Source organism: Macaca nemestrina, chromosome 4 (genome assembly GCF_043159975.1).
Source record: "Macaca nemestrina isolate mMacNem1 chromosome 4, mMacNem.hap1, whole genome shotgun sequence".
Classification (NCBI taxonomy): Eukaryota; Metazoa; Chordata; class Mammalia; order Primates; family Cercopithecidae; genus Macaca; species Macaca nemestrina.
The window spans coordinates 150,822,874-150,847,640 of record NC_092128.1 but is presented as its reverse complement, the minus strand read 5'-3'; the positions used below and the strand labels follow the sequence as shown (position 1 = coordinate 150,847,640).

Here is a 24,767-nt window from a genome sequence, read left to right as displayed (position 1 = left end):
TGGTCTCGAATTCCTGACCTCAAGTAGTCTGCCCCCTTGACCTCCCAAAGTGCTGGGATTACAGGCGTGAGCCACTGCACCTGACCAGCTTGCTTAACTCTCATACTCTGACGTATACTGTATGTATATATCAGACCACTTGAGAAACCCCAGTATGTTTTGAGGGAAACAATAAGGCTGATTACTTGTGCTTATATCCCAAACTTATATTTAAAATTGTATAGAGTTTGTTTTTTGGTATTTTTATTTTAATTTTCCCTCCACTTTATTGAGGTATAATTAAAATTGTATCTGTTTAAGGTATACAGTGTGATGTTTATATACACATGCCTTTTGAAGTGATCACCACAGTCAAGTTAATTAACATATGTATCACCTCAAATAGTTACGTTTTTGTGATAAGCACACTTAAGATCTGCTGTCTCAGCACATTTCAAGTACATGATACGGTATTATCAATTACAGTTACTATGCTGTATGTTAGAGCTCCAGAAAAAGTTTATTGGTTTCTTTTCTTGAGACAGTCTCTCGCTCCATCTCCCATGCTGGAGTGCAGTAGCAGGATCGATCTTAGCTCGCTGCAGCCTCAGCCTCCAGTCCTGGGCTCACGCAGTCCTCCCACCTCAGCCTCCCAAGTAGCTCCCTGGGACTACAAGGGCACCACCATGCCTAGCTAATTGTTTTATTTTTATTGTTATTTTTGTAGAGATGGAGTCTCAGTTATTTTGCCCAGGCTAATCTTGAACTCCTGGGCTCAAGCAGTCCTCCTGCCTCGGCCTCCCAAAGTGTTGGGATTACAGGCGTGAGCCACCACATCCAGCCTCAGAAAAGTTTTATAGGATTTAAGTAATAATATTGTCTGTATTTTATTGACCTTGTGGCATCTTCCTGTGCCAAGCACTTGATACAAACAGTATGAAATGATTTGCTCTGTGCTGACTTGTGGTGAGCATGAGGGGAACTTGCTGGGAAATCACTGGGAATGTGGGAGCTAGTTATCTACATTGTCACTGTCTGCACGTATCAGCTCTTATTTCTGAATTTGGCTTTTTTGCAGGTCCCTAGCTGTTGGTAGTAAGTCCGGTTATAAATTTTTCTCCCTTTCTTCTGTGGATAAGCTGGAACAGATCTATGAATGCAGTAAGTGTTTGCTTTATTTTTCCCCTTCCCTAAAAAAAAAAAAGTTGAATTGGAATGCGGTCTAAAATTCAGACACTGTGGTTGAAGTCCAGACACCCTCTGACCAGTCCTCTGCTTCTGCCTTCATCTCTCCAAGAGGTGGCAACTGGTGATACCTGTAGCTGTCTGCCCCGATCTGTGCATTTGCCTACATAGGAGTGCAGATACCGAGGGAGCTGTGTTCACGAGGGTCTTCAGTACGTGAGCTCATACCATATGTACTGGTCTGTAACTTCTCCCCCCACGGTTTTTTTTTTTTTTTTTTTTAAGACGGAGTCTGGCTCTGTCACTCAGGCTGGAGTGCAGTGGCGCGATCTCGGCTCACTGCAAGCTCTGCCTCCCAGGTTCACGCCATTCTCCTGCCTCAGCCTCCCGAGTAGCTGGGACTACAGGCGCCCACCACACCCGGCTAATTTTTTTGTATTTTTAGTAGAGATGGGGTTTCAGCGTGTTAGCCAGGATGTTCTCAATCTCCTGACGTCATGATCTGCCCGCCTCAGCCTCCCAAAGTGCTGGGATTACAGGCGTGAGCCACCGTGCCCAGCTGACTTCTCTCCGTTTTTAATGCCATTTAAACCGTCTAGATTACTATCATAAAGGGCTTCCAGAAAATTGAAAATTTTACAGCCCCTGTAGGAACAATTTGTTTTCTCGCATTGGAATTTTACAGCCTTGAAGTGGCCCACATGTTGGAGAGGCGCATGGAACAGCAGGAGGCCATGCGCTTTGGCCTCTTGCTCAGTCATATTTTGTGTGGTTCTAGATGGATTCCTTCATCTCTGGGCCTCAGTTTCTTTTATTTTTTGCAAAACAGAAATAATGCACATCTATAAGATTATTGCGGGGGTTAGAGATTATGTATATGTGTACTTAACAGTGTGCAAAAATGGTATTTGCTGAGTAAACCCCATGATGGAGACTGTGACGGGAAGCTTTGGACTCTTTCCACATGTGTAATTTTTAATTAAGATAATTATGGATTCACATGTAGTTGTAGGAAATAATACAGGTCTCTTGCATCCTTTATCCTGTTCTTCCCAATGGTAACATCTCGCAAAGCCCCAGCGTAATATCACAGCCAGGATGTTGACATCCACCCCTCCTGGGCACACTCTCCAGTCCTCCTTGTGCTTATTTGTGTGTGCGTAGGTTCTGTGCAGTCTTTTTTGGTTTTTTTTTGAAACGGAGTTTCGCTCTTACTGCCCAGGCTGGAGTGCAGTGGTGCCATCTTGGCTCACCACACCCTCTGTCTCCCCTGGGTTCCAGCAATTCTGAACTTGTGCTGGTGACTTGAAATTATGGCGTTCTCCTGGCCCGCCAGCAGGTGGGGCCTTTCAGACTCCCTCCTGGGCCCTGGCCTCTCTGCAGGTGAGCCTGCAGGTGCCCCTCACCTCCATGAGGGGATGTGTCTGATTCTCCCCAGCAGTGTCTTTCTTGTTGCTGCCCCCAAGAGTGAGTACCCAGGCCCTTTGCAGGGAGAGAGTGGGGCAGCAGAATTTACATGATCCGCGTCCCTGACTCATGGCTCCTGCTGGCTGGCTTAGGTTTTACTCCTTTCTTTGTCCTTAGACTTGCCTACTGGTGCTTACTAAATCTTCCAAAAAAGCCTTTCCTCTGCCATGGAGGCTGGGAGATGTGATCTGGGTGATAACATAGGTGTGAACCAGGACTGTTTATCCCAGGTGCCACCCGCCTTCCTGAAGCCCTGCCACCTGGCTGCCTTCACGTGAGGCATACAGGATTGCTCCCCATGGGGGGTTTCTACAGTGGAGGGCAGCCCTGTCTCCAGGCTTTTATGAATGACTAAAACATATATTCAGTCCAGATCCAGATGAAGTACTTGAATTGTGCTATTAAATTGTTGCTGGAGTCACTATAGTCATCTGTTTTCAAACACACAGAATATTTTTTCCCCTATGGGGGGCCAGTGCTTAGAAAGAGTGGAAGAATGCCAAAACCTGGTCTTTCCTTTTCCTCAAATTGAAGTTTAGTTACTGACTTCTAGTGCCTTATTTCCCAGAGATTTTTAGTGGAACAAAATGGGATGTCTTGATAGTATCTTTTAGAGTGGATATTGGCCGGGCGCAGTGGCTCAGGCCTGTAATCCCAGCAGTTTGTGAGGTCAGGGCAGGCGGATCACATGAGGCCAGGAGTTCAAGACAAGCCTGGCCAATGTGGCAAAACCCTGTCTCTACTGAAAATACACAAAAATTAGCCAGGCATGGTGGCTCACACCTGTGATCCCAGCTACTAGGGAGGCTGAGGCACGAGAATCACTTGAACCCAGGAGGCAGAGGTTGCAGTGAGCCAAGATTGTGCCACTGCACTCCATCCTCAGTGACTGTGAGATTCTGTCTCAATAAATAAATAAAAAGGTCGGGCGCGGTGGCTCAAGCCTGTAATCCCAGCACTTTGGGAGGCCAAGACGGGCAGATCGCGAGGTCAGGAGATCGAGACCATCCTGGCTAACACGGTGAAACCCTGTCTCTACTAAAAAATACGAAAAACTAGCCGGGCGAGGTGGCGGGCGCCTGTAGTCCCAGCTACTCGGGAGGCTGAGACAGGAGAATGGCGTGAACCCGGGAGGCCGAGCTTGTAGTGAGCTGAGATCCGGCCACTGCACTCCAGCCTGGGTGACAGAGCAAGACTCCGTCTCAAAAAAAAAAATAAATAAAAATAAATAAATAAATAAAAAATAAAGAGTGGATGTTTACTGACCAACATGGTACGACGGTAGGTGCATGAATTTCTGTGTTCTTCTTAGTGAACCTTGGCCCTTAAAAATAGATGATGAAATGGACAAAGAATGTTTTGAGGGTTAATACTTTTTTTTTTTTTTGCGATGGAGTCTTGCTCTGTCACCCAGGCTGGAGTGCAGTGGCGCGATCTCGGCTCACTGCAAGCTCTGCCTCCCAGGTTCATGCCATTCTCCTGCCTCAGCCTCCCAAGTAGCTGGGACTACAGGCGCCCGCCACTACACCCAGCTAATTTTTTGTATTTTTAGTAGAGACAGGGTTTCACCGCGTTAGGATGGTCTCAATCTCCTGACCTTGTGATCCGCCCGCCTCAGCCTCCCAAAGTGCTGGGATTACAGGCGTGAGCCCCCGCGCCCGGCAAGGGTTAATACTATAAACTGAAGCTATTATGTTGTTCTATTCCTAGAATGTTATCTGTCTTTCCTCTTTCACATCCTTTTTTTTTTTTTTTTTTTAGTAGATAAGATAATGTCTCTTAGAAAACAGGTCGGCTACTAAGTGAAATGTCAAGATTGTTTTCCAGCATTTTTCTGTAGGTAGACTCACAAGAAAGAATATTTCTTCATGTCTCAGTGTTTAGTTCAGACTCAGTATTGACTTCTACTCTCAAAACTCTTTAACAGTCCATCATAAAATCAGATCTTTGCTGTCACTCACTGTGGCTGTTACAGAAAGAATGAGCCAGAGCTGGTCTTAGAGAAAAACATGATGGACAACTACTTGTTCTTCTTTTATTTACTTAGAAAAGAAAATTCACACACACACAAAAGCTTGGTCAAGCAGTACTGGAAGATAGATTTTCTACTATCAGTGTTATCATTTCGGACTTGAAAGTTGCAGGAGCTGCCAGATAGGCTTTGCTCATTGTTTATGGACACCTCATATACATATATATATGGGGACAGAGTCTCGCTCTGTCACCCAGGCTGGAGTGCAGTGGCATAATCATAGCTCACTGTACCCTTGACCTCCTGAGCTCAAGTGATCCTCCCCCCTCAGCCTCCTATCTGGGACCAGAGGCACGCACCACTACACATGGCTAATTTTTTTGTAATTTTTGTAGAAACGGGGTCTTACTATGTTGCGTAGGCTGGTCTTGAACTCCTGGTCTCAAGCAGTCCTCCCACCTCAGCTTCCCAAAGCGCTGGGATTACAGGCGTGAGCCTCCGCGCCCGGCCTCTCGTGATCATTGCTGGGATTACAGGCGTGAGCCTCCACGCCCGGCCTCTCATATGATCGGCACTGGGATTACAGGTGTGAGCCACCGCGCCCAGCCTCTCATGTGATCATTTTCTCTCTCCATGTGCATTTTTGTTGTCGTCCTTGTTTTTTGAATATACATAATGCACAAAATGTGGTCTCTTTTCTCTAAAATATTCTACAACAATATCCTACACTGTTAGGCAAAATAAATGAAGGATATCGGTTTATTATTTGTAAAAGATCACAAAAGTTTAGAAGTTGACTTTTTTCAAAAGCTGCACTGTGTGTTTTCTTTGCATTTGCTAAGCTGGTTTCTGAGCTAGGAAAACAGATCTCATAAACATTCAGTTCTGAAACCCAGCACAAGCAGATTGCTCCTTAGCTCAGCAAAAGTCATTAGAGCCTGCGTTGATTATGGAAGCGAAGCCGTTGACATATAACACCTTTTATCAAACCTTCCTGCTTTGCCAAGAAACTAATCATTTACTTTACGGGCCATCATCTACGTCTTAAGGTTTGAGAAATGGTGCTTTCTGATGTTAGTCCTATTTGACAGGCGGTGCATTGGTTGGAATATTAATTTCAGTGAGATTTATAGTAATGGATCCTACAGAGGAGAAACCACGAGCGTCTCTTGGCGTAAATCTGTGGTGATGGAATGCTACCTTGCATCCTGGCGGAGCCACAGGCACACGTGGAAGTGGATTCAAGCAATTATCTCATGGCCTCGTTCTTCCCTTCCCACTCCAGGAGGTTCATCGTTGTCAGCTATAAACCACGCCAGCAGAAGCAAAAAGCAACATTCTTTTTTAAATCAAGTGATTAATTTCTTAACTTTTAGTCAGGCAATCTCTAGGAGGGAAGTTTGGCAGAAACGGTGGCTAAGGCCACCTAGAATGAGTGCTAAAAGCAAGGCCTTTGACCCTGGAGATCACTGAAGTTTGCGTTCAACCTTTGTCTTTTTTTTTTTTTTTTTTTTTTTTTGAGTTGGAGTCTCGCTCTGTCACCCAGGCTGGAGTGCAGTGGCACAGTCTCGGCTCACTGCAAGCTCCGCCTCCCGGGTTCACGCCATTCTCCTGCCTCAGCCTCCCGAGTAGCTGGGACTACAGTAGCGCCATCACACCCAGCTAATTTTTGTGTGTGTGTATTTTTAGTAGAGACGGGGTTTCACCATGTTAGCCAGGATGGTCTCGATCTCCTGACCTCATGGCCCGCCTGCCTCGGCCTCCCAAAGTGCTGGGATTATAGGCGTGAGCTACCACACCCTGCCATATTCAGCCTTTCTTAGTGTCAGCCTGAATGCCTCTTGGCACCGGTTTCCTGGGACGTGTCATCTTGAGTCAGTACATCTGTGCAGTCTGGTTTCTTTGCTTTCATTTGATTTTTATGGTGTCTTTCACCTAGCAGCCTGATCCACTGTCCACCGTTATTTCATGGGAGGGCTGAGCCAGGTTTGTACTTCAGTTTAGTGGAAAGTGATTGTTCTGGGTATGCGGGTTCCATGTATATTTATGTGTTTAAAAGCTCATCTGGGCCGGGTGCGGTGGCTCACACCTGTAATCCCAACGCTTTGGGAGGCTGAGGCGGATGGATCACCTGAGGTAAGGAGTTCGAGAACAGCCTGGCCAACATGGTGTAACCCTGCCTCTACTAAAAATGCAAAAATTTAGCCAGACATGGTGGCGCGCTCTTGTAATCCCAGCTACTCGGGAGGCTGAGGCAGGAGAATCACTTGGACCTGGGAGTCAAAGGTTGCAGTGAGCCAAGATTGTGCCACTGCACTCCAGCCTGGGCAACAGAAAAGACTCTGTCTCAAAAATAATAAAAAATAAGAAAGTTCATCTGTATGTGAAGTGTAATAGAAAAATATTAGAGCATCTTAAAATAATATGGTAGAAAAATGGCAGCAGACCTAAACTACTAGCAATATATAAAAGTAGGTTGCTTTCTGAAAGGTGTATTCCTGAAAAGATCTAGTCAGATTGGTCTGTAGAACTCAGTGTCACTGCGAAGTGCATCCTTTTGTGTTATGGCTGTTACCACCACCACCACTACTACTACTGCGTTTTTAAAACACAGGGTCTCGCTCTGTCACTCATGCTGGAGTGCAGTGGTGTCAACATGGCTCACTGTAGCCTCAACCTCCCGGGCTCAAGTGATCTTCCCCCTTCCCACATAGCTGGGCCTATAGGTACACCACGCCCAGCTAATTTTTTTTTTTTTTTTTTTTAAGAGTTGGGGTCTCACTGTGTTGCCGAGGCTGGTCTTGAACTTGTGGGCTCAGGCCATCTTCCTGCCTCAGCCTCCTAAAGTGCTGGGCTTACAGGTATGAGCCAATGTGCCTGGCCTATTAGTTGTTTTTTTTTTTTCTTTTTTTTTTTGAGACATAGTCTCATTGTATCGCCCAGGCTGGAGTGCAATGGCAAGATCTCAGCTCGCTGCCTCCTGGGTTCAAGCAGTTCTCCTGCCTCAGCCTCCCGAGTAGCTGGGATTAGAGGCATGCACCACCACGCCTGGCTACATTTTGTATTTTTAGTAGAGATGGGGTTTCACCATGTTGGCCAGGCTGGTTTCGAACTCCTGACCTCAGGTAATCCACCCGCCTCAGCTTCCCAAAGTGCTGGGATTACAGGCAGGAGCCACTGCTCCTGGCCCTGGCCTATTAGTCTTAAGTAATGACAAAAATATGTTCACTCCAGAATGATTGGTGGTTCATCTCTGCCCTTTGCAGAGCCACCTCTCCTGCTTTTGGTTACTGACTCGTGTAAATGTGATGAGAGTTATAGATCTATTTCCCCCAGAACACTCAGTGTTTATCATATGGTTTTAGCGGTGTTAGAGACTCCTGAAGCCCATCCACTTATCCATGGAGACCTGGTCTTTGCGGTTGGCCCTGACACTTAGTTTCTGGCCTGCCTCTGCTGCTGCCCATGTCCACACAGGAGGAGGTGGCGGCTCACTGCGTGCAACCTCCACTTCCCGAGTTCAAGCAGTTCTCCTGCCTCAGCCTCCTTAGTAACTGGGGCCACAGGCATATGCCACCACGCTCATCCAATTTTTGTATTTTTTTTTTTAGTAGAGATGGGATTTCACCATGTTGGCCAGGCTGGTGTCAAACTCCTGACCTCAAGTGATCCACCTGCCTCAGCCTCCCAAAGTGCTGAGATTATAGGCCTGAACCACCGTGCCAGGCTTTATTCATAATTCTTAAATCAACTCAAACTGAGTTCTTTTTTTTTTTTTTCCATGCAGTCATGTGCTGCTGCTGTTGTTTTCTTAACTACCTGTTTCTGCCCTTTGCCTGTTTTTCTGTTGAGTTATTTATCTCCTAATGACTTAAAGCAAATTAGCCATTTGTTAGGGGTTGCAAATATTTTTCTTCTGGACTGTCATTTGCCTTTTGACCTTGTTTATGATTCTTTTCACCATTCTGAAGTCTTGAATTTCTATATACTTAAATGCATTGGTCTTTTTTTGTAAGGCTTCTAAATGCTTGCTAGAAAGGGTTTTTCCTACTCCCGGCATGTACATAAAACGTTTCCCAAGGTGGTCCTCTAATACTTTGGGGTCGTGTTTTACCTTCAGTACTTGGAGTGTATTGGATGTAAGGAATCCCTCCCTTGCATTCAGGGGCCGGGAAGGATGCTTGCCTGTGACCTTTCTTATGTAGAGGAGCTTACTCTGAAGCATTTAGGGTGAGTGTCGGAAGGAGCTTCTCTTCCAAACTTCAATAAAGAAAAAATCGTTGAAGCAAAATGGTGGAAAGTTAATATTTGTTGGATTAGGTGGTGAGTATATGGAGGTTCATTTTACTGTTCTCTTTTGTGAATATTTGCAGTTAAAAAAGAGCTTTTCTGCCTTCATCCTCCCATCCCTGTTTAAAACATTCTGAAAGCTCTGCTTTTTCCCATTAACATTTTAGGAAAACCATTTCCAAATGATGGTTGGTGGTATTACCTTCTTAGCACCTGCACGTAAGCAACTGAAGACATCATTTTTCTTTCTACCATTTTGTTAAAGGAAATTTTCAAACTGAAAAGTTGAAAGTATTTTACAGCTAACACCTGTGTATCCACCACTTAGATTCTTCCCTTAACTTTTTTTTTTTTTTTTGAGACGAGTCTCACTCTGTCACCCAGGCTGGAGTGCAGTGGCGCAACCTCAGCTCACTGCAAGCTCTGCCTCTTGGGTTCACGCCATTCTCCTGCCTCAGCCTCCCAAGTAGCTGGGACTACAGGCGCCCACTATCACACCCGGCTACTTTTTTGTATTTTTAGTAGAGACGGGGTTTCACCGTGTTAGCCAGGATGGTCTCGATCTCCTGACCTTGTGATCTGCCCATCTCGGCCTCCCAAAGTGCTGGGATTACAGGCGTGAGCCATCGTGCCTGGCCCTTCCCTTAACATTTTACTATACTTGTCCTAACACACACACACACACACACACACACACACACACACACACCCCCACCCTCATACCCCCATCCATTTTTTTTTTTTTACTTTTATTTCTTTTTTTGAGACAGCTTCTAGCTCTGTCACCCAGGCTGCCAGCCTGGGAGTGCGGTGGTGCAATCATAGCTTGCTACAGCCTTGACCTCCGGGGCTCAAGCGATTCGCCTGCCTCTGCCTCCAGAGTTGCTGAGACTACAGGAGTGCACCGCCATGCTCAGCTAAATTTTCGATTTTTTTTATAGGGACAAGATCTGGCTGTGTTGTCCAGGCTGATCTCAAACTCCTGGGCTCAAATGATCCTCCCACCTCAGCCTCCTGGAGTGCTGAGATTACAGACAAGCCACCACACCTGGCTATATTTTTTGTGTGGGCGTTTCCAGGTAGATGATGGGCATCAGTACATTTCTCCTCAATACTGAGTAGAGTTCAATGTTTGTTTTTTTCTTGTAAGGTAAAATGTACTTGCAGTGGAATGCATGTATCTTGAGTGAACACTATGTGAGCTTTAGCAAATGCCTGGATCTCTGTGAACTGAAACCCTATCAAGGTTTACCATCACTCCAGAAAGTTCTCTCATACTTCCTTCCAGTCTCAGCTCCCTTCTGCCAACATTCCCCAAGAGGCAACGAGTGTTCTGGTTTTTTCTACTATAGATTAGTTTTGTCTTTTCTAGAACTTGATATGAACGGAGCATCTACTCTTTTGATGATGTTTCTTTCGCTCTGCATTTTTTTTAGATTTATCCACATCTTGTCTCATTTGCCCAGTGTGTGAATATATGACAGTCGTTGATGTATTCTCTTCATGACAGATATCTGGGCTCTTTGTAGTTTAGCTATTATGAACAAAGCTACTGTGAACATTCTCATACAAGTCTTTTAGTGGACACATATTTTCACTTATCTTAGATAAATATTGTAGTGGAATTGTTGGGTAGGTATGTGTTTAGTTTTGTAAGAAATCCCCATAACCTTCTCCTAAGTGACTATACCATTTGTGGTTCCGTCAGTGCTGTATGAGAGTTCTGATTGCTCTACGTCCTCACTAACTTTTTTTTTTTTTTTTTGAGATAGAGTCTCTCTCTGTCGCCCAGGCTGGAGTGCAGTGCACAATCTCTGCTCACTGCAACCACCTCCACCTCCGGGGTTCAAGTGTTTCTCCTCCCTCAGCCTCCCAGGTAGCTGGGATTACAATGCTCACCACCACACCTGGCTAATTTTTGTATTTTTAGTAGAGACAGGGTTTCACCGTGTTGGCCAGGCAGGCCTGGAACTCCTGACCTCAAGCGATCTGGCCATCTTGACCTCCTAAAGTGCTGGGATTACAGGCGTGAGCCACAGCACCCAGCCTCCTCACCAACTTTTGATGTTATTAGTTTTTTTCTTTTTAGCCCTTCTGATGTATGTGTAATGATATCTTCGTGGTTTTAATTTGAATTTCTCAGGTAACTAATGATGCTGAACATTTTCATGTGCTTGTTGGCCATCTGTATATCTTCTTCTGCGACATGTCTGTTCGTCTTTTGTTGCTTTTTAGGTTTGGTTGTTTATGTTTTTATTATAGAGTTGTTAGAGCTCTTTACATATTCTGGATAGTAGTCCTTTGTCAGATATGTTTTGTGACTATTTTCTCCTTGTCTGTGGCTTGCCTGTTTTCTTTCTTTGAGCAAATGGTTTAAATTTTGATGCAGTCCTATTTATTTATGGGTTTTTGTTTTGTTTTGTTTTTTTCCGTTTATGGTTTTTGCTTTCTAGGCCGTGTCCAAGAAACTTTTGCCTACCCTAGAGTCAGGAAGGTGTTTTCCTGTGTGTTCTGTGAAAGCTTTATATAGTTAACACTATGCATAAAAGCTGAAGTTTTTATATTTAAGCCAGTAATCCATCTCATTAATTGTCATGTATGTTGTGAGGTGTAAATCAAGGTTATTTTTTTCCTAATGGATTCCTATTCCATCATCATTTGTTGAGAAGATTTTCCTTCCCCCCTGGGATTGCTTTGGTGCTTTACAGTCCTATACCTGAGAGTCTGTTTCTGGGCTGTGTATTCTCTTCTAATGGTCTGTGTGTCAGTCTTCAACTTTGTTCTTTTTCAGGATAGCTTTGCATTTTCTAGTTTCTTTTTCTTTCCATATAAAATTTAAAATCCACTTCGTCTGCAAAAAAGCCTGTTGGGATTATGATTGGGATGGGATTGGACCTAGAGATCAATTTGAGAGTTGATACGTTAATAATATTGAATACCCAGTCCATGAACATGGTAATCTCTTCATTTATTTACCTCTTTTTAATTTTGTTTTGGTAATATTCTGTGATTTTTTTTTTTTTGATATGGAGGTCTTACATCTTCAGTAAAATTTATTTCTAACACTTTGGATTTTGACAGTATCGTAAAAGAAAATTAATTCATTTACCTTTCCAGTTTGCTGCTGGCCTAAACATATAATTGATTTTTTATATTTTAATATTGTATCCTATGACTTTGCTAAATTCATGTATTAGATAGTTGCCTATAGATTCCTTAAGGTGGCAGTAGAGACTGTTTGGCGTCTTGTTTTCTAATGTTTGTGCCTTTCTTTCTTTTTCTTGCTTCACTGCAGTGTGTAAGACTCGCCAGCACAAAGTAGGGAGAGGGAGTATCCTTGCCTTGTTTCTGGTCGTAATGGGAAGAGTTTAGATGTCGTCACCATTAAGTACAGTGTCAGCTGTAGATTTTCTTAACTGTTGTTCATCAGCGAAAGAAGGTTCTTCCTCATTCTAGGTTCCTTAAATTTCTACCATAAATGAGCATTGCATTTTCTCATGCTTTTTCTGCATCTGTTGGGTTGGTACAATCTTTCTCTGTCTAGTTGAATTGGAATTTATCACCACCTCTAATGGAGACCTGCCAGTGCCTGCTGGTGGTCCTGCATTTTTCTTATAACTGTGTTGCTTGCTCTTTGAGATGATCGTCTCATACTGTCCTCACTCTGAAATCTCCCACCTCCATCCCATCACAATTAACACCTGTTGCTGCTTCAAGAGAGGTTGGTGCTGTCAGCCTGGGGCTCCCTTCTCTTTCCTTCTTCACCTGACCAGCCTCCTAAGTGGTTTGTTCCTCCAGGCATGCAGTCTCAACCATAAATCCATCTCAGTGTATCTAGTAGCTCCTGTATTTGAAGACAGAAACTTCCCTTGCCCATGCATATCCCCCAGCCCCTCCCACGTTTCTGCTTCTCCAGAGCATAACTTCTTTTTTTGGTTTTGGTTTTTGTTTTTGTTTTTTTGGTAGAGTCTCACTCTGCTGCCCAGGCTGGAGTGTGGTGGTGCCATCTTGGCTGACTGCAACCTCCGTCTCTCAGGTTCAAGTGATGCTCCTGCCTCAGCCTCCCAAAGAGCTGGAATTACAGGTGCCCACCACGATGCCCAGCTCATTTTTTGTATTTTTAGTAGAGACAGGGTTTCACCATGTTGGCCAGGCTGGCCTTGAACTCCTGACCTCAGGTATCTGCTTGCCTCGGCCTCCCAAAGTGCTGGAACTCCGGGCGTGAGCCCCTGTGCCCGGCTTGTAGCATAACTCCTGTAGATAGTTGCCTAAGTTTTTTTCCACTTCTCATTCTCTTTCATGTTTCAGCCATTCTTCCTTTCAGCCATCTCCATCAAAATATGTCAAGGTCTCCGTGTAAGCTGCTCGTTCCCAGACTCAGGGGACGCGTATTCATTTCCTCTTCCCTCCTCTGCAACGCTGGGCACAGTTGCCTGCTTGCTGTTCTTCAGATACCCTCTTCTGTTGGCTTCCATCTTATGCACGGTCCTGGCTTTTCTCTTACTCAGTCTCCTTTGCTGACCCTTGACAGTTTCGGTGCCACACAGGGCCCTGGGCGCACATCTCTTTGGCCCCCTCTCCGTGATGGCAGGCACCGCCCTGTTTACCACTGTATACTTGGGATGGTCTCTCCTGGTAGGATCTGCTGTTTGTGTTGAATGGGTGAAGTAAATAAGTTTTACCAAGCAAAGCAGTAAGAACCTATTCTTTGAAAAAAAACTAAAAATACAGTTGATTCTTGTTATTCGCAGTTCTAGTCTGTAAATCTCTGGGTTGCTGGATTAGCGAATCATGAAGTGTTGCTCCCAGGGGAAGGATTGTTAGGTAGCCTCTGGTCGCAGTGTTTGCATCAGCTGATCAAAAGACAACCTCATTTTGTGTGTGCTTCCCTGCCTCCGGACATGCTGACGGAATGCGGATTGTTGGTTCACTAACATTGAACTCGCAGCTCATATAGAACTCAGCCCACATGTATGTTTTCTCTGTGGGGCGCATCACAGGCTGCTTGTGCTTAGGGACACTGGACGACGCTCAGCACTGTGCCGGAGCCAACAGTGAAATCAACAAAAACGCAAAAGTGCAAAAAGCAGACACTCGGTAGCCCTAAATAGACCACGAAAAGGACAGTTGTTTTCAGAATCAACACGAGAAGACAGGACGTTGCCCTGTGTGATCTCAGCCAGGAACATGTGCGTCATGTGACTCAAATCTTTTCCCGAGGCTGGGCGCAGTGACGCACTTTGGAAGGTCAAGGTGGGCAGATCAGCTGAGGTCAGGAGTTGAAGACCAGCCTGGCCAACATGGTGAAACCCTGTCTCTATTAAAAATACAAAAATTAGCCAGGCGTGGTTTCGGACGTTTGTAGTCCCAGCTACTCAGGAGGCTGAGGCAGGAGAATGGCATGAACCCGGGAGGCGGAGGTTGCAGTGAGTCGAGATTGCGCCACTGCACTCCAGCCTGGGCGACAGAGTGAGACTCCGTCTCAAAAACAAACAAACAAACAAAAAAAAAAAACAGAAAAAACTTCCCGCTCTGCACGTGTCCACAGAGGGCTGTAAACCACTGTGCGTGTTCGTGTGGGGTCACAAATAAACCTTCCCAGGCAGGCGAGTTCACGGATGCAGAGCCTGTGCGTGTGCAGGAGCAGCCCTATTTGGAAGTCAGTTCTTTTTACCACTGACTGGATTTAGGAGGCCAGTGGATTTAAATAAAATTTTACTTAATAAAAAACCAGTTTTGTGTATACCAGGTTTTCCTATGTGTCCCAGCCCTGGAGTTGAAGCCGAGAGTCCAACTCTTCTATCACCATTCGGGAAATAGGTACCAGGCCTTACAGCTAATTAGAAGAGAGCTGAGACTGGAATGTGATTGTTAAATTCGTGTTCCTGCATGGTCGCCGTTGCACCCAGTACTCGCCAAGGTTGCGGTGCTGCACGTACGCCCAGCGCATGTGTTAGGACGCATGCCGCTGAGCTTCACCAAGAGCACTTCTGCCTCTTGGTGTAGTACTGGGGGTAACAGCATTTCACCACTGAAACTGAATGGCACAGAGATTGAGTTTTTTTGTTTGTTTGGTTTTGTTTTTAATGGTGTTTTTAAAACAACACCATTTGGGGGAGTTTGAGAAATATCCAAAATCTGGTCATAAGGTCCATTCCATCCGTTCAGCCAGTGTGGAAGGAGCTCCTCTTCCATGACAGGTGACATTAGACCTGGGGGTGCAGCCGTGAATGGGCCAAACACGGCACCTGTCCTCAGACCATCGGTCCAGCTGGGAACTTTGTCGCTCAGCCATTGCCTAGATTCTCAGTGGTAAGCGTGGTGACTGCTAGAGGCGACAGGTACAGGATGCAACTGGGCCAGTGCGTGCAGCCCCAAATACTACCAAGTACTACCTGAGAACAGGGTGCCTGGAGAGTGAGAGGCTGGACAGTGGCGGAGGAAGGGCCTTGTGCCACTGGATTTGCACATCTGGCTGCTGGATTCGAGAAGTGAGGGTAGCAGCCTCAGGACACCAGCCACGATCGTCATTCAGTCCCACCCTCCTTTTGGGGGCAGGGCTGGTATTACAGACAGGGTCTCACTCTTTTGCCTGGGCTGGCGTGCAGGAGCACGATCACAGCTCATTGCAGCCTCAGCCTCCTGGGATCAGGCACTCTTCCTACCTCAGCTACCACAGGCATGCACCACCACACCCAACTAATTTTTGTATTTTTTTGTAGAGATGGGACCTCACTGTGTTGCCCAGGCTGGTGTCGAATTCCTGGCCTCAAGCAGTCCTCCTACCTTGGCCTCCCAAAGTGCGGGGATTACAGGTGTGAAGCACCGCATCTGGCCCCAACCCTCTTTGTCGCCCACCGCCTAGCAAGCAGGGCTGCCATAACCTGGTATCCATGTCGATTTCCTGAGGGAAAGAGAGGACTGGTCGGAGAACCAGGGTCTGATCTTTAGGGAAATTATTTTTACTGCAAATAATTGACATTCCGTGTTATGCACTGTCTCTGAGTTGGGTTGGCCTCGTGTCTGAGTGGTGCTGCGTGCCAGGTGCTAGAGGTGCATCTGCTGACAAAGACTCCTGTGTCCACGCACTGGCGTGATCCCTCCTGATTGTGCCTTTCGTTGATAGATCCTGGAAGACGGTGGCCCCTAGTCTAAGATGCTCCTGAGCAGAGAAGCTGCGGACAGAGCCTGTCCTCCCTGGCCCTGCAACCACGCCACCGTCTCCCTATTTGTGGCAGACACTTGCATGTGTTCCTTTTGAATGAAGGTCACTTGCTGTTGTCAGAAAGAAGGTTTTATGGCAGCTTTCTGGTAAAAGCAACTGAGAAGACACTGAATGGACGCTGTGAAGAGCTTAGGATGATGCACTTGTGTTTATGGCCTGTTCCATTTGAAGTGGTGTCACGCTGCACGATGGCGTGTGGGGCAGCGAGGGGCTGCGGGTGCGACGGTGGTCCTGTGAGAGGAGCAGGCCATGTTTTTGCTGCAGTTTTCCCATGTTTCATTTAGACACACGAGTACTTGTCACTGTGCTGCCGCTGGCCACAGTATCCAGTTAGTCACATGCCGTGCAAATCTGGAGCCAGGAGCCACAGGCCACAGCATACAGCCTAGGGGCGTAGTAGGCCTACCATCTAGATTTGTGTTTGCACGGCAGAATTGCTTACAGGGTGTTTCTTAGTGTGTGTTTGTTTGTTTCTTCCCCCCCCCCGAGACGGAGTCTCACTCTGTCGCCCAAGCTGGAGTGCAGTGGCGCGATCTTGGCTAACTGCAAGCTCCGCCTCCCGGGTTCACACCATTCTCCTGCCTCAGCCTCCCGAGTAGCTGGGACTACAGGCACCCGCCAACATGCCCGGCTAATTTTTTTTATTTTTAGTAGAGATGGCGTTTCGCCATATTAGCCAAGATGGTCTCCCTCTCCTGACCTCTGATCCGCCCGCATCAGCCCCTCAAAGTGCTGGGATTACAGGCGTGAGCCATCACACCCGGCCCCTACAGGGCATTTCTTAGAATGTATGTCAGCGTTTTGTGACACATGAGTGTAAGAGCAACATCTTTTTAATAAGTAAATATGTGTCAGGCCACTTGGGACGTGTGGTTCTTTGGCCAGCCGCGGTATGCGAGCACGTAGGCCAGCGCTCAGCACATGAGTCTGTGGAACCCAGGGGAAGCAACTGCAGTTTCCTAGTAGTTTGTGTCTTAATGAAGGGAGCCCCTAGACCTTACTCTTTCACTTTACCTGGTAGTTTGGTTCCTGAACTCGTGTGTTTTTAGGTTACACCTTTCAAATCCAGCAACAGAACTGATTGAAAGGAACCTTTGTCTTTCGTGTGAATGCTCATGAGGGGCCATCCTTACAGTGGAAACGCTCCTGAGGCTGCAGCCAGTCAAGACCCTCAGACCCCCGGGGCTGTCCCCACCGCATGACCACATGTTCTGCAGGCACCCCCAGCGCTGTGCCCTGCGTGTCACCCAGGCAGGTGTTTGTTTTTGAGCGCAGACTCTACCTATGGCCATAGCCATGTGGAGATGTTCACGCATATACTTACCTTTGTGATTTCAGCTGACACGGAAGATGTGTGCATCGTAGAGAGATTGTTCTCCAGCAGCCTAGTGGCCATCGTGAGCCTTAAAGCACCAAGGAAGCTAAAGGTTTGCCACTTTAAGAAGGGAACTGAGATCTGCAACTACAGCTACTCCAACACGATTCTGGCTGTGAAGCTCAACAGGCAGGTGAGCGCAGCCCCACCTGGGTGTGGGCTTGTCTGTTGCTCCCTCCAGCACTCTGGGACAAGCCCACCCAACCGGCATGCCCCTCCATCTTTCCCTTGCTGCCTGGCCCCACGTTGCCGGCCACAGATCCTTGCCTACAGCGACCAGCTCTGTTTCCTCACCCACCAGCTTTGCTCAGCCTGTTCCATTCACAACAGATGCCCAGGCCTCTGCCACACTGTTCCCATACAGGCGTCCCCGGCCCCACCCAGAGAGTGGATGTCAGAGTTTCTTTCACTTATTACCTGGTTTTGCTTTTATAAATGTTACTTAAAAACAAAAAATATTGGCCGGGCGCGGTGGCTCAAGCCTGTAATCCCAGCACTTTGGGAGGCCGAGACGAGCGGATCACGAGGTCAGGAGATCAAGACCATCCTGGCTAACACGGTGAAACCCCGTCTCTACTAAAAAAATACAAAAAACTAGCCGGGCGAGGTGGCAGGCGCCTGTGGTCCCAGCTACTCGGGAAGCTGAGGCAGGAGAATGGCGTGAACCCGGGAGGCAGAGCTTGCAGTGAGCTGAGATCTGGCCACTGCACTCCAGCCGGGGCGAAACAGCGAGACTCTGTCTCAAAAAAAAAAAAAAAAAAAAATTTGGCCAGGCACAGTGGCTCATACCTGTAATCCCAGCACTTTGGGAGACCGAGGTGGGCAGATTGCCTGAGGTCAGGAGTTTGAGACCAGCCTGGCCAACATGATGAAACCCCATCTCTACTAAAAATACAAAAATTAGCCAGGTGTGGTGGCAGGCACCTGTAATCCCAGCTACTCAGGAGTCTAAGGCAGGAGAATTGCTTGAACCCAGGAGTTGGAAGTTGGAATAAGCCGAGGTCATGTCATTGCACTCCAGCTTGGGCAGCAAGAGCGAGACTTTGTCTCAAAAAGAAAAAAAAAGTTTTAGACTTTTTTTTCCTTTTGTAAATTGTTAATTTAACTTTGAATTCAAAATGAAGGATTTATTACTTTATCTCCCCCTAAACTAATAAGACTGGCACAGAGGAAGGACATGGTGGGTGGCACGTGTGCGTGTTTCACGAGGCCGTCTCCCAGCTTGTGCTCACGCCCAGGGTAACAGTGCCACCCGGGGGACCCCTCACAATCTGATTCTGCCCACATTCCCCGCGGGGAAAGCTGATGAGGCTGCTGGCTGTAGAGTGGACACGTTGACAGCCAGTAGCTGCACTCTGAGATACGGTGACTAGGTGAAGTCACAGTAAAGATGCTCTTACCTTATACACTTGAAACTGGGAACTGGTCTGTTAACTGACAGAGTTGGTTAGAATGGGAAATTATAAGGCATAATATCTTCAGCATTTAAAAATTGTAAAGCATACAAATTGTGTTCACATCCAACTAATGTAGAGCTGGGTGCATGCCCGTCATCTTTCTTGCATAAATCGTCACAGCGATGCATTGTCTGCATGTCCACATTCATTTTCTTCCAAATGGAGCAGGAGGAACTTGCAAAATAATCTGAGTGCACAATAAAGTGTTAGACCTTTTAAAACCCCCTTATTTTCATTTTACCTGTGCCGCACTCAGCATCAGTTTTAAAAAGCAAATCTTTCCAAGTCTATTGACAGCACACTTGTCTTAGCTGTAGGTTAGCATTTGCCTAACACTGAACTAAAATGATCTCGTTAGAATTCCCAGTGGAGCTGGGGTGAGTATGAGAGAGAAGTGTACCCGGGCCGGCTCCTTCTTGATTATTGGTAGAAAACAGCTGTATCCTTGGCGCTTCCAACATTGGTCTGCATGGTGTTCTAGAAGGAACTAAGATTGTGAGGCCAAGGCAGGAGTGGATCACCTGAGGTCAGGAGTTCGAGACCAGCCTGGCCAACATGGTGAAACCCCATCTCTACTAAAAATACAAAAATTAGCCAGGCATGGTGGCAGGCACCTGTAATCCCAGCTACTTGGGAGGCTGAGGCAGGAGAATCACTTGAACCCGGGAGGCAGAGGTTGCAGTGAGCCAAGATCACGCCATTGCACTCCAGCCTGGGTGACACAGTGAGACGCTGACTCCAAAAAAATAAAATACAATAGCAATAGAAGAAACAAGAGTGTCTAGTCCAGGAGTCAGTCAAGTGGAGGTTGGGGCAGATGTTGCACTGACTTTGCTTCACATTTGGTTTCGTTTCCTCTCTCGCCTAGAGGCTGATAGTGTGCCTGGAGGAGTCCCTGTACATCCACAACATTCGGGACATGAAGGTGCTGCATACAATCAGGGAGACGCCTCCAAACCCTGCAGGTGAGCTAACTTGTGAGGAAAGAATCCTTTTTCTGATTTTGCCCTTGAAAGATAGCTATAGGTGAGAGAGATTTTTTCTTTTTATAGGTTCCGCAGATGAGACAGATTTTAAAAGTATTGATCCCAAACCAAGCTGCCTGCCTACTGATGCTGGTCATGTGACCACATAAACTCATTGGTTTGATCAACTTTCAAGTTTGAGGTTACTGATCAGTTCAAACCAAAGGCGTTTAATCTCTTTACAATACTGGTATCACCTAAGGTGGGGATTTGGGGTTGCAGAACTTTCTTAACACAGCAAACAAGATTGTATCCAAGCTATTATTTGTTCCTAATGCTCTGTTAAATAAATGCTGAATTATGTCTGACATCCAAGAAGGAGCTCTCAGGTGAAGTTTGCATCTCGTCCTCCGTGTGTCATTTGCAGGCCTGTGTGCACTGTCAATCAACAACGACAACTGCTACTTGGCGTACCCAGGGAGCGCGACCATCGGAGAGGTGCAGGTCTTCGATACCATTAATTTGGTGAGATGCCTTTCCTACTCGAATAGCTCTCTAAATTGTGGCTTTTTCCTGAAGAGGAGCACTGCGGTGTCCCTGACATCCTGATTTTCTTGGCTCAGCAATACAACCACTGCATTTTTTTTCTTTTTTTTTTTTTTTTTTTTTTTTTTTGAGACAGGGTCTCGCTCTATCGCTCAGGCTGGAGTGTGGTGATGCAGTCCGAGTTGACTGCAGCCTCAACCTCCCGGGCTCAAGTGATCCTCCTGCCTCAGCCTCCCAAGGAGTTACAGTCATGCAACACCACACCCAGCTAATTTTTTTTTTTTGTAGAGATGGAGTCTTGCTGGGTTGCCCAGGCTGGCCTCAAACCATCCTCCCACCTTGGCCCCCTAAAGTGCTGGGATTACAGGTGGGTGCCCCACGCCCAGCCCCGCTACTCTCTGTCAGTAGCAGAGCAGGTCTGGCTCATTCTGCTTCTGGATCTGCTGCAGCGTTCAGACCAGTGCTGAGCTCCTCACCACGGGAATGTTTGAAGGAACATAGAAAACCTTCGGGATAAACTGCTTTGCTTTTTCTAAAGTTGGAGCAACATTTCCTTGAATGCCCAGCCCCAGAAAATCAAGTGGGTTTGGCATTTGTATGGACTGCAATGGTGTTTTAGGAACAGCTAATTGGCGTTTTCAGACTGCAGACTGAGTGCCAGCCCTGGGGCGTGGCCTGTCACTGCGTGGCGGCCACACTTTATTGGTGTCCCTTTTTCAGAGAGCTGCAAACATGATTCCGGCTCATGACAGTCCTTTAGCGGCATTGGCCTTTGATGCAAGCGGAACTAAACTTGCCACGGCTTCAGAGAAGGTGAGTCTGCTTTTCCCTGGGGGAGTACTGGTGCCCCGGCGTCCACAGACTTTTTCATTTCTGTTCACACAGCCAACTTAGAGGCAAGGTCCTATGCTTACCAGCTTCGGGAGAAGCAAAGACAGCCACCTGCTTGTCAGGCCGTGGGCGTGTGCTGCCCGAGAGTGAGCGGCGCTTGCGGTGTGCCACTGGGACGGGAGAACTGGTCCATGTTTGTAGTAAAAAATTACAGAAATGTCCAGAGACAGAAGTGCCGTGTGTAACCACACTGCTCACCCAGTGTGTTTCTAAATGATAAAACTAACACATAACAGTAAAGAACCCAGACAGTGATGAAACGTGAAAAAGCAAGGACAGAATTCTATCCAGCCAATCTGAACACATTTCAATGTATTTCCTTTCATTTTCTCTTTAGTCAACAAAATTGGGATCCTACTATGGGTGTAATTTATCCTTTTTCACTCTGCATGACATTTCTCTAAGTTCAAAAACACTTGTAATGGCCGTGCAGTATTCAGTTGTGATTTATGTCCACATCACCCTTTTGGGACTTTACGTTTCTAATATGTTGCTGCCATAGGTAGTAGTGTATTTAAGTCTTGTCTCAATCTTTCATGTGTATTTCTAACTACGAATTTAAGAGATTCCAGTAAGAAGAATGTCTGGCTTTAAAGGAGATGGATGGCCTCTAAATGTCCCTGTGTACCTGTGACCGCGTGGCGAGGCTCCCTCAGCCTCCAGGAGACTGAAGGCTCCTCGTTCTCTTCCTCACTTGAACTGTGCCTCTCTTTTCGTTTTGGTTCCTCTTTTCTTGAAAGTTCCGTCTTCTCTTCTTCTGTCTTGAGGTCACGTCTGCTCTCCCACCTCCGTTGTCCCCTCTGGATGCCAGTCTGCTCTCCATTGCCCACCGATGACCTTTACTTTGATTTGGATATGATTTTGCTTCTCATTGAAATCCTAAAATAGCCTCCCCTTTCAAGTCATCTCTCCCCTCAAACTATGGACCAGATAAGATACAATAAAAAGTCGGCTCACTTCCTTAGCTTTCCCGCCTGGATCTTTGTTCTTCAGTCTCACACCTGAGTTCTGTAATAATCATGTCACCGCTTATGGGTCACTTCTGGGTCGTGAATTATCCTGGATCTTTTATCTTCATTACCTCCTTTGTTCCCCCTCAGCAAGGTAAATATTTCTCTTTCATAGCAAGGGCTCAGAGAGGTTAAGCAGTGTGCCCGGGGCTGCCCAGTCGGGCAGCAACAGAGGGGTCAGACTCCAAGCCTGACTTTGATTCTGATTAGGCTGGACTGTCCCAATATCACCTTGTCCTTTTCTTTTCCCTTTGAAATGGCCCTGAAATTCTGTTACCCTTTGACTAATCAAAGTCTCACTGTTAAGTTTTTTAGTAGCTCTTACAAAGGCCCAAAAGTACTTGATGGAATTTTAAGGCCCATAAAAATAGAATAATTTTTTTCTGGACTATAAAGAGGAAACTTGATTTCTTTTACATGGAATCCTCTTACCTGTTGAGTGAGAGCGGCAAGGCCTTCCTAGCCCTGCTCTGTGCCAGGTGCTGAGGCCCCACTGAAGCCTGTGACTTAATCCTACTTTCAAGAATCTTGCAGTCATGTGGCAACAAAACAACTCTTAATTAATGAGTATTGCATGGTAGATGTGCACCAAAAAATTATGTCTCCATCTAAAAGTGTAGGCTGCAGAGGACAAAACCTTTGCCATGGTTATTTTTATATATGGATGCAGAAAATATTTCATTCTCTAATTCTCAATGTTGCAAACTCAGTTTGTGTCCCTCCATCCAGAGAGAACCAACTATCCTCAAGTACCAATTTTTTTTTTTTTTGAGACAGGTCTTGCTTGCTCTGTCGCCCAGGCTGGAGTACTGTGGCACAATCTCTGCTCTCTGCAACCTCCACTTCCCAGGCTCAAGTGATCCTTCTACCTCAGCCTCCCAAGTAGCCAAGACTACAGGCACCCACCACCACACCCGGCTGATTTTTGTATTTTTTGTAGAGATGGGGTTTCTCCATGTTGGCCAGGGTGGTTTCTAACTCCTGAGCTCAAGCAATCTACTCACCTCAGCCTCCCAAAGTGCTAGAATTACAGGAGGGAGCCTCTGTGCCTGGCCTGTATCCTGATTTCTAATGGCTGTATACTCTCCCATTGTATAAGTTTACCATAATTTATCTAAACAATTCTTTGGTGTTCTACACTGTAGGTCATCTGCTGCTTTTTTTTTTTTTTTTTTTTTTTTTTTTTTTTTTTTTTTTTTTTGGAAACAGAGTCTTGCTCTGTCACGCAGGCTAGAGTACAGTGTGGTGTGATCTCAGCTCACCACAACCTCCGCCTCCTGGGTTCAAGCCATTCTCCTGCCTCAGCCTCCTAAATAGCTGGGATTACAAGCGCACACCACTACACCCAGCTAATTTTTGTATTTTGAGTAGATGAGGTTTAACCATGTTAGTCAGGCTGGTCTTGAACTCCTGACCTCGTCACCACCCACCTTGGCCTCCCAAAGTGCTGGGATTACAGGAGTGAGCCACTGCGCCCAGCCTCCCAAAGTGCTGGGATTACAGGAGTGAGCCACCGCGCCCGGCCTCCCAAAGTGCTGGGATTACAGGAGTGAGCCACCACGCCCGGCCGCTTTGTACTATTTATAAACACAGAGATAGTGCAGTGGCGTGATCATGGCTCACTGCAGCCTCCACTCCTGGGACAACAGGAGTGAACCATCAGGCTTGGCTTTTTTTGTTTGTTTTTTGTAGAGATGGGGTCTCGCTATGTTGCCCAGGCTGGTCTTCAACTCCTGGGCTCTAGTGTTTGTTTCTCCTGTCTTGGCCTCCCCAACTGCTGGGATTACAGGCATGAGGTACTGTATTTGGCCTAGATATTCTTTTCTTTACTTTTTTTTTTTTTTCTTTTGAGACGGAGTCTCTCTGTAGCCCAAGTTGGAGTACATTGGCACGATCTCAGCTCACTGCAACCTCCACCTCTGGGGCTCAAGCGATTCTCATGCCTCAGCGTCCCAAGTAGCTGGGACTACAGGTGCGTGCCACCACACCCAGCTAATTTTTTTTTTTTTTTTTTTTTGAGATGGAGTTTTGCTCTGTCGCCTAGGCTCAAATGCAGTGGTGTGATCTCGGCTCACTGCAACCTCTGCCTCCCGGGTTCAAGCGATTCTCCTGCCTCAGTCTCCTGAGTAGCTCGGATTACAGGCATGCACCCTGACGCCCAGCTAATTTTGTATTTTTAGTAGAGCTCCTGCCTCCTCGTGTCCCTTGGTCTTCCTCACACCACACTTTTCTGTGTTTTTCCTGTGTTGCTGCTTCTGCTCAGTTCCCCTCCTGTGCCTGTTTCTGCCCTGGAGCCACTCCTCACCCAGCCCCCTTCCTCACCCCTTTGGCCTGTGTGTGTGCCGATCCTGGGGCTAGACGTGTAGCCTGGCTTCCTTGAGGTGCCCATATTCATCCTGCCTACT

The 24,767-nt window shown here is 46.6% G+C and overlaps 1 protein-coding gene across 11 annotated transcripts in view; it reads left to right on the top strand.

The window, feature by feature from the left end:
- LOC105497373 (WD repeat domain, phosphoinositide interacting 2) overlaps nt 1–24,767 on the top strand; it is a 45,597-nt gene that overhangs the window by 8,578 nt on the left and 12,252 nt on the right. For 6 of the 11 annotated variants that reach the window (XM_071095393.1, XM_071095395.1, XM_071095388.1 and 3 more), the window contains 6 exons: nt 1,058–1,140; nt 15,616–15,708; nt 17,457–17,626; nt 19,819–19,915; nt 20,343–20,440; nt 21,182–21,274. In XM_071095393.1, the coding sequence (XP_070951494.1) occupies nt 1,058–1,140; nt 15,616–15,708; nt 17,457–17,626; nt 19,819–19,915; nt 20,343–20,440; nt 21,182–21,274 (634 nt within the window). Of the gene's footprint in view, nt 1–1,057; nt 1,141–15,615; nt 15,709–17,248; nt 17,370–17,456; nt 17,627–19,818; nt 19,916–20,342; nt 20,441–21,181; nt 21,275–24,767 lie in introns of those variants that run through there. The other 5 variants (XM_071095397.1, XM_071095396.1, XM_071095394.1 and 2 more) reach the window with 2 other exon arrangements.